At 38.8% G+C, this 14,529-nt stretch overlaps 1 protein-coding gene across 2 annotated transcripts in view; it reads left to right on the forward strand.

Annotated features, from left to right (window-relative positions):
• The window catches only part of LOC124612842 (b(0,+)-type amino acid transporter 1-like), a 439,105-nt gene that overhangs the window by 341,073 nt on the left and 83,503 nt on the right, over positions 1-14,529 (forward strand). For both annotated transcript variants that reach the window (XM_047141270.1, XM_047141271.1), the window contains 3 exons: positions 4,473-4,572; positions 10,962-11,006; positions 11,461-11,584. In XM_047141270.1, coding sequence (XP_046997226.1) covers positions 4,473-4,572; positions 10,962-11,006; positions 11,461-11,584 — 269 coding nt within the window. The remainder of the gene's footprint in view (positions 1-4,472; positions 4,573-10,961; positions 11,007-11,460; positions 11,585-14,529) is intronic.

Consider the following 14,529-nt stretch of genomic DNA (forward strand, 5'->3'; position numbering starts at 1 on the left):
AACCTACAAGCCACCTTGCAAGGTATGTGTAGGATATTTCTCGCACCACCTTCCGCCTTCCCTGTTCCATTAATGAATAGTGCATAGCAGAAACGTCTGTCGCCAATCCTCGCCGTAATTTCTATGATTTTCCAGTCACGGCCAGTTTATAAGCTGTGTTTCGAAGGAATACGTCACTCGACACATCATGGAATGCAAAGAGTAATCCTCTCAATGTCGAACAACGCCTGCCTTATAGTGTTTGCCACAGGAGTTCTATGAGGATCTCTGTGATGCTCTCGCAGTTACTAAATGAATCTGTGACGAAGAGCACTGCCCTACTCTCCTTGGCTGATGTTCTCTAACCCGTCTGTTGATCCAACCCAGTAAAAGACCCCAGTGCAACAATTGCTATAAAGCTGTTATCGGATCAGTACTCTGATTTAGCTGTCATAATAGCCATACTGCTGCTTTTCAGTGACCTAATGGTGTTGTAGATCTGTTGAACAGCGGAGTTGGTAAAACTAGCATATGCTATAGTTACTATTAAAATCAGTCTTGATCACAAATTTATTTATTCTGATAAGCGGTTTCGACCACGCCTGTGGTCATCTTCAGACCAAAACGCTGTATGAGCAGGAGCCGCCTCCTTGTGGTAAATCAATGCGTGGTTGAAACCGGTTACCAGAATAAATAAATTTGTGATGAAGACTGACTTTAATAGTAACTATTAGAAATAACACTGATCACTGTCTGCTCCCACGATGTATCAAAAGTAATTAGTGTATGATGGCTTAACGGCTCCATCCAATGCAACGATCGTGATAAACAGACGGAGATATGATTTCGTGAGAACACAACATGACGTTTTGTAGCTGAATACAGTAAATTTGTGCACAGTCTGGTGGTAAGGAACTGTACGTAATAAATGAGTGATGCAGAACTTTTCCACACTTTTAAACCACACCTGTGCAGTGGTGTGAAATACCATTAGTTCATTACGACAGACAGAGGGAGCACTTGAGTATATTGTACACAATACTGCAAAATTATTTAGGTAGATAAAATGTGCGATATGCTGACCAAGGAAGGAGTACGTCCAACAAATTATAAAAAAAATATTAAAAAAATAAAAAACTGTATATTTAGCGAACTGAAGACAATGGCATGTGATAGCACGTCCTGAAAAAATACAGTACAAGGTGGCTATAATTAAACTTACCTACTTGAGCCAGTGTAAACAGAAGTATATTTACAAGCTTTATAGGAATGATGTCCAGGCTACACGCTGCAGGATTTGGGTTGTTAATAGTGATAGTCGACTTGCGTTAGGCGCCGGTACTGGTATGGAGATGTTGGGATGAAACTTTAACAATAGTGTGCATTACAGTTGCACGCAGTCAACATGGGTGTGAACAAGGTTAGCAAGACTTTACTTGAAAAGCTGTTTGTGAAAACAATAGCAATAGTGCTGCTACTCTTCGCGAGTATCGACGCATTAAAGGAATACGGAGAGGTCATCTTACTGCACCAGGGTTGATGAAAATGCTTCGGAACTGGCGATTTGGGAATTCCTCCAGGAAGAAGCCGACGGCCAGTTGCGCCACACATCATACAAAAAGCTGCTGTCTGCATGACTGAGAATGCTGGACATAATGAGCGATCTTCAAGCAGAGCACGAGCTGTGTCACGACGGCTGAACCCTGAACACTCCATGATCCACTGTTCGAAAAGTGTTGCGAACTACCTCCAGTACTGTTCCAGGCTGCCGCGGATGCAAGTGGTCGTCAAATTGAGCAAAGTTTGTAGTCTGGATCGTAAACGTGGTACTCAGTTAACAAATGTTGCCCTCTCATGTGGAAACTAAAATACGAGGGTCGTCCATAAAGTAAGTTCCGTTTGGTTATATAAAACAGATGTGTTGTACAAAAATCTACAACTGTTAAACTACTTTTCTACATAGCTTCCGAAATTTTGTAGGCACTTGTCATAGCGTGGCACAAGTTTTTGTAAGCCTTCTTCATAGATGATGTTCAACCATGTGGTAACATGTTCTGTCAGATCGTCACATCGTTAAAGTGTTGACCACCAAGGAGAGATTTTAGGTGTAAGAAGAGATGAAAGTCGTTAGGAGCGAGGTCCGGATTGTATGGATGATGATCAAATGCAAATGCGTCCCAGTGAAATTCCTGTAAGAGTTGTTTGGTCACATTTGCTGTGTGAGATCGGACATTATCGTGGGGAAAAAACACCTTTTGAGAGTAATCCTCGGCGCTTGTTCCGTATTGCGCGGCGCAGTTTCTTAATGGTCTTGCAGTAACCATGTGCATTGATTGTTTGACCTAGTGGTAAGAAATAATCACCAAAATGCCTTTTCTGCCCAAAAAAAACTGTGCACATGACTTTTCGAGGTGTCAAGATTTGCTTCATTGGGGATGAGGTGTGCCTCCATTCCATTGATTGCCGTTTTGTTTCAGGGGTGTCGTACGATACCCAAGTTCCATCCCCCGTGACTATCTGAGAAAGAAAATCATCGCCTTCTTCTTTGTAGCGTGTCAAAAACTGAAGTGCACTGCCCATCCGTTGTTTTTTGTGTTGTTCAGTAAGAATTTTGGGTATCCAACGTGAGCAAAGTTTTCGAAATTTCAGTTTTTCAGTAACAATTTCATGAATTAGTGATCGTGAGAACTGCGGAACTTACATAGCAAGGGCACTAATGTAAACTTACGGTTGTGCTTAACCAGTTCATCAGTAACTACAGACGGGCGTCCACTTCGTTCTTCATCGTGCACTTGATCACGTCCTTCATTGAACGGTGTGACCCATCTTCTAACCATTGAATCAGTCATAGCATTTTGTCCGTAAACCTCGCAGATTTGCCGATGAATTTCCTTTGGTTAACTTCGTTTGTATTTAGAAAACGAATCACAGATCTGATTTCACACGCGAAGGAATTTAAAAGAAGCACTACAAAGCACATATCGGCAGTAGCGATCTGAAAATGGCATACATGTCTTCTCTTTGAGTCAGAGTAACTGCCGCGTATGCTCGGAATGCGATCGTAGCGCTGCCGCGAATAGAAACAGAAACGGAACTTACTTTGTGGATGACCCTCATATGATTCTTTCAATGTTTCATTCGTTATTTCTGTTACGCATGTTCTTACAACACACAGTTTCATCTTCCTACAATCACTCCATTGTCATGGAGGCCCTTTCAAAGTATCGAAAGTTTAATTGTAACCACCCTGTATATTAATCCAAAAATTGTTAACCACTGAAGGAGAACCCACCTTCAATGCAGTGTAATGATATTGTCTACAGAGGAAATAAATGAAGTTTGTGTAGCAGCCATACATTGTCTTGTATGTCACAACAAATCTCTGTAGTAGCTATAAGGGGCCGTCAAAAGGAAATGGGACACTTGAAAAGAACTAAGTAAACTGTTCATTATTTCAAAAACAATCGCCATAACTGTTAACATATTTATCCCACTGTGAGATAAGACGGTCAGTGTCTGCTTGTTGCCAGAGTTGTTTAGACCACTCTGCAAAAGCCCTGCTGGGAAGCACTTACACATCCTCTACACAGTCCTGAGCCTTCCCATGTGATTTATAGGTTTTTGGAGCCTTGAAGAAAGACATTTGTTGCCGTCAGGGGCAGTTTAAGGCACAAGCAACATAAGCTGATGATTATGGTACTAGGCTGAGAGGGGCACCACAGTTGTAAGGTTTCTACATATGACGTGTCACAAGTAGAGTAGTAGGGGCAGCTTCAATGCCAAGCTGAGATGGGCAACCAGTGCAAGATTTCTGTACAGTGTGCATCACAATCAGTAGTGAAAACTTCGACACATGACATGTATGAGGGGAAAAGGAAGGGGTAGGAGGAGCGCGAGGGGGCAGATGAGATGCTTGTGTGGAAAAATGTTCTAGAACTGGTCCTGGTGGCCATCAATTTCCTTGAGATGAAGAAGTGCATGCCTGGGTACAATCATGGATTCATAGGCAACCGCAAACATTGTTTCATGAAGACACTGACCGTCTTGTCTCACAGCTAGATAAATGTTATTAACAGTTATGGTGACTACTTTTGAAATGATAACCAGTTTACTTACCTCTTTACCATCTGTCTCATTTTCATTTGACTCCCTCTTATACGTCACTGGGTGGGAGGGAACCACAGATAATGATTTTTGCTGATGTTGATTACAAATCATGAAGTCAGTTATTTGCATGTTGCGTGAATCATAATTGGTGTCTCTCGCTGTGATATTACAGCACATCGTCTGATCAGAAAGTGTAACATGCAGACCACTTAAGAGTTTTTTGATGTGTGTGTTTTTCAATGCAGTGTTTAATCGTACATGCACATATGCACACCACCAGTGGATAGACAGACCCACACAACTATGTGTTAGTAGCCAGAGAACCAAAGTCATGTTTTGAAGTCTGTAAGATAAATAGCTAAGTTAATGTTCTCTTTCTATTACAGGCAACACTCGCAATCTGAGCACTGGTTTTGAGGGTTCCAGCAACTCTGCACGAGACATCTCCCTTGCTTTCTACAGTGGGCTCTGGGCATTTGATGGATGGTCTGTATCACATAACTATCTTCACATACGTCTACATTCAGAACTATATTATTTTGTGTATTGTTAGTAGGTATGATGTCATTCAGATTTAGCCTTGTTAATGTTATATTGTCACCAGATGACCTTCCAGTTGCCACCTGCACCCCCCCCCTCCCCCCTTTCTGGCCTCCCGGGATGGAATTAGTGTACCATACCACAACTGTCCACTTGTAGTGTTATATACATGTGAAAGTGTGCAAACGTTTTCTAAATGTTTGCGAATCATGTAACTGACGCAGACATTGGTACTAAACCAGTGTGTGTGAAACCGCTTAATACTGACATCCAGGTTAGCTGGCACACAGACCCTTGTCATAGACAGAACTGAACTCTTGGACCAAGAGTGCAGCAGTTTACACTGACATCGAATATTCCAGAATATACTAACATGACAAGCAAAAGAAATTTAGGAAAACCTGCAGTGACAAATACAAAGAAAAAACAAATAATTTAAAGTAGTTGCATTTGAACTTGAAACCCACAGTGTGCCAGCCAGTGATGCTAACATCTGAGACATGTAGCATGCAGCACACCTCACTCTATTGATCCCTTTCCTGGAGAAACAGCGACCCACTGTTTCAGAAGTTCTTGCCGGAGGTGACTGCAGCACCCTGAATCTAGATCTTGTCAGTAGCCCTCTTGATAATAGCCTTGCTTTCTGGTCATGTCATCACACACACCTCACTATAATTAGCATCGAAAGTTTTACCACCCACGGAAGCTACGTGATTGTAGAGTGGGTCTTCAGTTTCCTTCAATGTAAAGGCCCCATTGTCGATCTGCGCCTCAGGACTAGTAATGTTTCATATACAAGACATGGGCAGTGTTTCTGCACCTCACGAATGTGGATCTGAGAGAAAGGTATGAAGCCTGTAGTGTTTTCCTTTGCTGTGTTGAATCCACATGTCCCTATGGGCAGTATTGTATCTCAGTCTCTCTGCTAGACATAAACATACATTGACAGCATAACTGCCAATGTCTTATTAAAATGTTCCGTGATACTGTTCATCAGTGAACCGTAGGCAGTCGCCATTCAGTGGGTGATGTTGCTATGTGAAATTACCTCTGACACAGACCTCGAACAGAAAACTTCTCAACAATAAGAGATTAACACAAGCATGCTCTGTGCTTCAAATTGATGTTTTTGAAAAGGAATTTTCAGATTTCCAGAGCTACAACAGCCAGCACAACGTTGATGACAGTATTATGGATGAGGTAGTCAGTGCAGACTATTATCCATAGATTCCCATTTCTCGACTTCTGGAGTTGATTCTGATTCAGTAGAACAGTGCTGCTACAGGTGAAATTGGTTCCAGATACCTTAGATGTCATTGTGTCATGTGTTTCATCACTGCCATTGCTTACAGTGGTTCACACAGTGTCCAATAACTTGGTAGAGACCTGACTAGTGATACCTGCATCTTATTTTGTCTAGAGTCTTCACGAGGCCCAAGTGACCACATAATGGAGTGTCATGGAGAAACTTCAGGATAGGTGGTCATAGATGAGCTAGGATGACTAACAACCATTTCTGCCCCCTATCATAACATTCTGTTTATTGATTGGAGTTATCCTTCAATTGATTACTCCTCCTTTGAGGCTTCTATAGTTTCTGATAGTCCTGTTCAGCAGCAAGTCATTTAATGCAGTGTGACGGATTTCAACAATGCTCCTGTGTTCAGATAAAGAATTCCTTGCAGGCAGTCAGCATCCTTGTGCTTGGGTCAATTTTTTTACACTACTGTGACATCGTACTCCTGAAGTTCACTTCACTAGTTAACCTGTCATCCTTCGGGCTAATCAACTAGCATAAAGAATGATGGTCCATCACAACCATGATTTGCCAAGTAAATGCTGTGGAAACTTTATAGATGAAATAACTGCAAGGCACTGTTTCTCGACTATATTACAGAGTAACTCATTTCAGACTTGGTGAGTACTTTGGAAGTGCCTTCCTGAAGTTGCACTAGAACTGTACCTATACCATAACTGCTAGAGTCAGTGTGAAGTTCTGTCTTGGCATTCTCACCATACAATGCTAGGACTAGAGAAGATAATAGTGACTCATTAAGGACAAGAAAAGATCTTCCACGGAACACATCCTAGAAAAAGCTGGCGTCTCCCTTTGATAGCTCCTGCAAAGGACATGCCTTGTTACAGAAGTCCTTTATGAATCACCAGTAGTACATATGCATTTCGAGAAAACTTAACACATCATGAATGTGGCAAGGAGTCGCAAAACATGTGCCTGCTCTTATTTTCTCCTGATTGGGACAAACTCTGTAGCCATTAACTATGTGACCCAAGAAATTAATTTCTTAGGCAACGAAGAGGCTCTTTTTTGAATTCAGAGGTCTGTAGTCTGAACACAGTCCAACACAGTTGTCAGGTGACTTAGATGTTTTCCAAGTGTATGCAAAAAAATGACGATTTCATTGAGATAATGAAGACACGTCATCCATTCCAGGTGTCGAAGCAGGCTGTCCATCATGTGTTTGAAGGTGGATGGAGCATTTCACAGTCCAAATGGGATAACTTTAACTCATAGAGGCCACCAGGAGTTATGAAAGAAGTCTTTTCCAGTCAGCCTCAACAACATCAATTTGCCAGTAGCCTGTCCACATGTTCATAATTGAGAAATACTTTACTTCTTTCAAGCAGCCTAGGATGTCAATAATGTGGTGCAATGGATAAACATCTTTCTTCATGATTTTGTTCAGTTGTTGGCAGCCAATGTAGAAATGCCATCTGTCATCCTTATACACAAGGACTGTAAGAGAGGACCAGGCACTCTCTGAAGGTTCAGGTAATTTATCCCACTGCATATTCTTGCTCTCGAATTATGCATCATTCAAGTGGTGACAACCTATACAAGTGCTGGCTAGTTGGTGAAGGATCCCCAATGGTCATACAGCATTTCAACAATAGCCTGTTGATTTTTCTTTTCTCCATTTCAGATTCAAAACCATTCAAAAACTGCTGCATAATGGGTAACACTTGCTGACATTGTTGCTTGCACAGGCCATATCCTATTGGCAGTTACACTGTAGCTTCTCCACTCCATTGCCTGTAGTGGTAACAGAGGAAGATGATTCACTGATGACACTGAACAGCCTATCCTGGACTGGCCTACCTGTTCCTCTGCACATTACTTTTAGAGATGTGTTGTGGCTGCTCCTGACAATTAGCAACCCAAAGTTCTCTTTGACCACCTTTAATGCTTATGATCATTGCTGGTAAGTAGGGTTATTTACTGAACCACAGGAGCTTTTTGCCATCAACAAAAACTTCACAGTTTAAGTAAGCATCTAGACTGATGATTGGAACTCGTCTCATGATGAAGGCAGGATAACAGTGTCTCAATGCTTAAACTGTAAACAACCATGCAAAGCAATCTGTGTTACTCACACTTCCTGGAATAGTTTCATCAATCTGGAGCTGTAATTTTCCACAGTATGTCTGCTTTTGATGCCTCAAAGAAGTTGCATCTAAAAATAACATTATGGCTACATTCTGTTAAAATGAAAAATTCAAAGGCCTGTGTTCTGTCATTGATAATTATTCTTGCATTAGATGTTCCTGTTGGTTGGATGCATTTCCAGTTTTCGGCTTGCAGCACAATCACTTCTGTACCATGGAACATACTCTTCCTTAGACAATGACAATAAGCATTTGACATCAGAGGAAAAGAAGCACCTGAGCAACTAGTGTCCAGACATGATGGCCATCAGTGAGATTTGCCATGTCTATAACTGTTGTCCATGGAGGATTTTCATCTATGGTGACCTCATGTCCATAGACAGTTGCCTTGGTTGATATTCTTGAATTTGGTGGTTATATGAACAGCTGGCACACCACCTCTGTATAGCGATGAGGAATGCCTAAGACATGGTGTAGAATGACATCGTGCAGGGAACTGTGATGGGTTTTGCACCACAGGTTAACTGCAACTGTCTATAGTTGACTGGTGTGAATAGAACTGTTGTGACAGCTGATGTATGATGGTGTAATGGTCACTGGACATTCATCTTCTTTTTTCTGCTGTATCACACAATGTGTCCACGGTATCTACAGTGGAACCATATCTGAGTGTAGCCCTCTGTCTTCAAATATCTGTTCTTCTGCAGTGTTGGACATTGGTGCCAAAGATGGAGAAACCCTCGTTCAGCTTTCCTTAATACAGCCTGCTGTATCAAGTTGACATTCGTGGCTGCTATCTGCTGCTCACTTGGTTTGATAGTTTGGCTGCCATAAACTGCTTATCTCTTCTCTTACTACCAGACTTATGAGACGGTATCTTAATTGTAAGGGTTTATTCATTAGTAAAATTATCTTATTTTACAAATAGGTCCTTGGTTAATGTTAGTGATCTTAACTGTTGCTAATAATACTAAAAATAAATGAGTTATCATTAGTGTAATAATAAATGTAGGTCCATGATATAATTTTTCTGAAGATATTGTTATTTCTTGGTAATTGATTGAATTATTAATATTTATAGTTTCAGTATTTTTGAAGATGTCTATAAATATTATTATATCTAAAATAATTAATGCTGATATAATGAAGATTAATATTGTTAAAGCAACAATTATAGTAATCGATTTAGGTTGAAATATTTCATTTGATTAAATTCTTGTGATATAAATAAATAGAACTAATATGCCACCAAGAAACTGCCATAGGGAGCACATTCAGGAGTCAGTCATATCACTTTTGTCCTACTTTTTTTCTGTAGCATTTTCCAATGTGTTGGCACTACATGATGAATTCCTCTGTCATTATGACATCCTTCTCCAGAAGTGCTCGGCACTCGCCTCTTGTGACTCCTTTAATCAATTGTGAGAGTTGCTCAACTTCTGTCACATTCAGATTCACAATGTGGCATAGGGACAAAACATTCTGTATGTAAGACTTTGTCATTTCCTCATGATGCTGTTCTTTAATTTTTCTTCCAGTAAGTGAGCTTGTTGTTGATTGTTACTAAATTATTTCTTAAGTTTGGCTTGGAATTTGACCATCTAAAAAGTTTCTTTTCATTGTTTTCAATCCACTGCTGGGCTCTGCCACCCAAGCAAAAGCACACATTTGCCACATACATCATGTCATTTCTCCTATGGTATGTGGCAACTCAGCCAAATCCATTCATCATTTCACTGGATCCTGACCATCATCTCAGGAAAAAACTGATGTACGCCTGATGGGCAGCTGACTTGTCACTGTTTTGAAATCCATTGATTTGCTGAAGATATGGATCTTGGGAACAATTTACCGCTTGTGTTACAGTTCCTGTATGTGTAGGTGATGACTTTTACATTGCCTAATTGGAACCATGGTTATGCATGTTTTCTGAAGTAGCCAGTGTCTCCAGCAAACAATTTTACACCAAAATCGCAACAGAGTTCAAATCCAAAAGGAAAGTTGTCAGTGAAGAGAAAGGCTTACCACTGAAAACACATTTATTGTGATCACCACTGTTCACTTGGAACAGAACAGAACTTCTGGACGGAGTACCACTATTTATAGAAACATTAAATGTTCCAGCATATACTAACATACAAACAAGAAATTTCAAGAACCTTCCAAAAATGATGAATATTAATTAACAAATAAAGGCTATTGGTTGGGTTTGAAATGACAAACTACAGCACGCCAGCCAGTGAGGCTAACTCCTACATCACACTGAGTGCAGAACACCTTATGGCAATATTAGACTGATCATCATTTGAATTGGTTGCAGTTACCAAACAGCATGTTCTGCACTCTTTTGATTGGAAGAAAGTAGTCTCATTTCATCCCATGAAAATATTCCTCATGAGAACAGCTCCATCCACATACTTGAAAAGTGCAACACATCCCTTTGTGAAGTAAATGACTTCCCATAAGGAAGTTAAGATAAGACCTTCATGAAGTATTTTGCGGATGATGAAATTCCATATTTTCATAAACGATCTTGTCTAACTTGCATACCACCTTGTTCAGATGAAATGTCGTTACAAAACTACAGGCTAAGTTTAACAAATATTGGTTTGAAGGGATTCTGTGTTTAAAGGTTACATCAACACAATCATAAAAGATAAGTATACGTATTACTATTTCATCTTAGCTGAACATTATGATGTTAAATATAGCTCAAGATTATTGCATTTTAAATTGTCTGTCATATTCTGAAATACAGACTGCACATGTGTGTGTGTGCACATGCATGTTTTCATCTTTTCATCATATTATATACATTGTATTCCATACTGGATTTCCCATTACTTCATAAATATTTGAATATCTTAGTGAATTTTTACTATGCAAATCCATTAGAAGGTGTGCTTAAATTTTTCTTTCCCTTTTTCCAGGTCAATGGTGACTACCGTAACAGAAGAAGTAAAGAAACCAGAAGTGTGAGTATGACTTATTTGTTCTGTTCTGCTTTCTACCAAGTGTGGTGGTGCAGTGATTAAACATTTGACTAATGGTGGGGAGGATGGTCATTCAATCCATGTTCATCCATTCAATTTTAACTTTTCTATGATTTCTCTAACTGGCTTATGGTGAATGCCAGGGTGGCTCCTTTCAAAGGGGACAGTCAGATTTCTTCTCATTATCCCCAAACTTGAGTTTGGGCTTCATTTCTAATGGCCTGATTGTCTATGGGACATTACACCCTAATCTTTTCTATATTATGTTTACATGTTACATTAATTATGTCAGAGAATTATCAGAAAGTTAGATAGCTGTTGGTGATTGATGAATAATTTGTAGTGTGTGGTAATCCAGATGAACATAAGAATAATGTGTATAAGAATCTTTTATGTGGCAGAACCGATGTTTAGCTAAGTATTCATCTGTTGACAGGAACATTCTCCGAAGCATAGTGATTGCAGTGCCTCTGGTTACTCTATTCTACTTCATGATGAATGTCTCATATATGACAGTGCTGAGTATACCAGAGATGATTGCAGCACCTGCAGTAGCTGTGGTATGTTGTCAAAAACTATTTTCTGTAGAGCGATGTGTTTGTGGTAGTTAGAGACAAGTTGGACACGGATGCTACATTAGATTGTTTCCTATATTCCTCTATTATGAAAAACAAGTAACTTTATTTATCTTTTTATTGGACTGGCAGTTTCCAACTAAATCTTCAGTTCAGATAGGGGAAAGAATAGAGTGGGGGGACTGGGAGGGGGGGGATGGGTGAGGGGGGGGGGGGACATTCAACACAGATGCCATAAAGAAAACTAGGGGAAAATTTCTGATGACTGAACTCAGTCATTATATCTCCCATAAAAGACAAATTGAAAACTGTGGTTGAAACTTACAGATCATAAATCATTATACAGATACTTACTATAGAGATAACTTAATAATAAATAACAACCCACCTTCAGTCAATGATACTATTGTGATGGTATCTGAAAAATGGAGATAACTGCAGACTCACTACAAAAGAGAATGTAGAGAACTGCTGGACAAACATGAATGGCAACTCCTCCATCCATAACATGGGATGTTTGTGAAGTTTATAACAGTATGATAGCCCGTCAAAATATCCATCAAAAAGCTTAGAGAGATTTGAGTCAATGTAAGTTGATAAATCAATGCAACTATTCAAACTTCCTATGGATTTATGTTGCCAAAACAAGAGAAAACAGAGAGCAAGGTAAAATATATTGAATTCTGCATTCACAAAATCATGTGACGTTTGCGTAAACTCTGTCTGTACGGGAAAACACTTTAAACGAGCAAGGCACCACGTTCTGTCACAATTCTTGCTTGGTATTAAATTGCATATACTGCACAATTAGCCCCTTTCTAACTCATTATTTTGGTGAATATCTTGCACAACAAATGCTATGTGCAAGGAAAAGAGCATGTATCAATCCTGTTTGTAAAAGGGTTAGAAAACTAGATGCACAGAACTGAAGGCCAATACTTGTAGCATGTAACTGTTGCATACCCATAGAGCAAATCCTAAGCCTGAACCAATGACCTTTCTTGAGAAGAGAAAACTTTTAAGGAACTACCATTTGTTCATGAAATACACAGGGCAAGCCAGATTCTGGTGGAAAAAATATTCAACAAAATCCCATCTAGTTCAAAGCAAAAATTGGGAATCCAAATTGGTTCAAAACCGATCCCAGTAGTCAGTTATTTGTATATCTAGATTCAGGGATTGAAATGTTGGGTTCACTACATTGAAAGTACTAGTTTTTAAGAACAGACTTATTGCCAAAGCAAAGCATTCAAATTTGTAAATGTTTATTAATAATTAATGATGTCACGATCAGCTGGAACTAGGTATATTCACTTAAGAGATTTGTTATTAACAATATCTCAAAACTCACAAGCAAAAGCAATGTGTGTGGCTACAACACTAGGAGAAAAGTTGATCTTCGCTACTCCGGGTTAAATCTAACTTTGACACAGAAAGGGATGAACTTTTCTGTCACAAAAGTCTTTAGTTACTTACAAAATAGCATCAAAACTCTGACAGATAGCCAACCAGCATTTAAAAACAAAAGAATTTCCGAATGACAACTTCTACTTGACAGATGAACTTTTACATATAGAGTACCGATTTTATAATTTTAATTGAATCACCTGTGGGTTTTTGGTGAAACATTGTAAAATTAATTAAACAAATGTTGTATTTTTCCTTGTTTCACAAATTTTATTATGGTTACCACACAAGCTAGGTTATGGGTTATAAGCCCATTTTCAATTACATTACTGAATCCAGAGATGATAAAACAAAGACAAACATGATGATGAGGCAAAGATAAACTTCATAATGTATTGATGCTTGGCCTAATGTAAAATTACGCCAGTGACCATTACTGGACAAATTACATATGAAATTACACAATTCAGCAGTTACACTAACATGACTAGACATCCTTGATTTATCATCTTTGGAATCAGTAATGTATTTGAAAATGGGCTTACAATCCAAAACGTAGGTTGTGCAATAACCATAATAAAATTTGTGAAGCAAGGCAAAAAACAGTGTCTGTTTATTAATTTTACAATTAATAAAAATAATTAAATTATGTTGTGTAAAGAAACCTTCTATTTAACTGGCACATTATACGTCATTATGAAGTGTCGTATTCATGATCTATTGAGCAAGCAGTAATCTAATCTAACATAACCTAATTACTACAATGTACACATTAGACTGCACCAGTTTCAGCATTTCATAGCCCTCTTCAGACATTATACTTAATCCACTAAAAGCTTTGTTATCAGATTCTCTTAGCTTTTGACAACATAACATATAATTCATTGAAATATTTCATTCCCTACCTGAACATGTACAATATACATGATGATGTTGTTAGTGGATTGAGCGGAATGCCTGAAGGTGGCAGTAAATTGCTGAAACTGGTAATCTGAATATTTTAGTAACTAAGTGATCATGACGTAATAAATTATTATATGAGCAAGTAGCAGTTCTCAGTGTAAAGATACATGAGTAGTCGTAATGTACTGAAAATAACTAAGTGTTTACAGATGCAGTGAATATTTTCTTTGAAAAATATGGTAGTAGTCAAGTAAGTAATATAATATAAACAGCTGTTGTATAGCATAGCTGAGAAGAGAGCATCTGTTTCCAAAGTAGCAGCTTTCATTCTAATTTATACAATTACATTTAGGTGCCGTAAGAGAAAATAGCAGTGAGCAGGATAGTGATAGTTTGTTGTTAATATATTTTACAGATTAAGTTTCTATCATTACCTCATCTTTTTCTAAGATATATTTTGAGTTGTTCCAAATCCCTGAAGGTTCCCCTTCTTGTGGGATATATGAAAAACAGTGAATGTGTGACTAAATGGATGCCTGTCACACCTGTTTAATAAAACGAATAAGAGTGAAATACAGTACATAATATCCCTCACCTCAACTACAATATCTTGCAAAAAG

The sequence above is a fragment of the Schistocerca americana genome, chromosome 4, assembly GCF_021461395.2.
Source record: "Schistocerca americana isolate TAMUIC-IGC-003095 chromosome 4, iqSchAmer2.1, whole genome shotgun sequence".
In the NCBI taxonomy this organism is placed as follows: domain Eukaryota; kingdom Metazoa; phylum Arthropoda; class Insecta; order Orthoptera; family Acrididae; genus Schistocerca; species Schistocerca americana.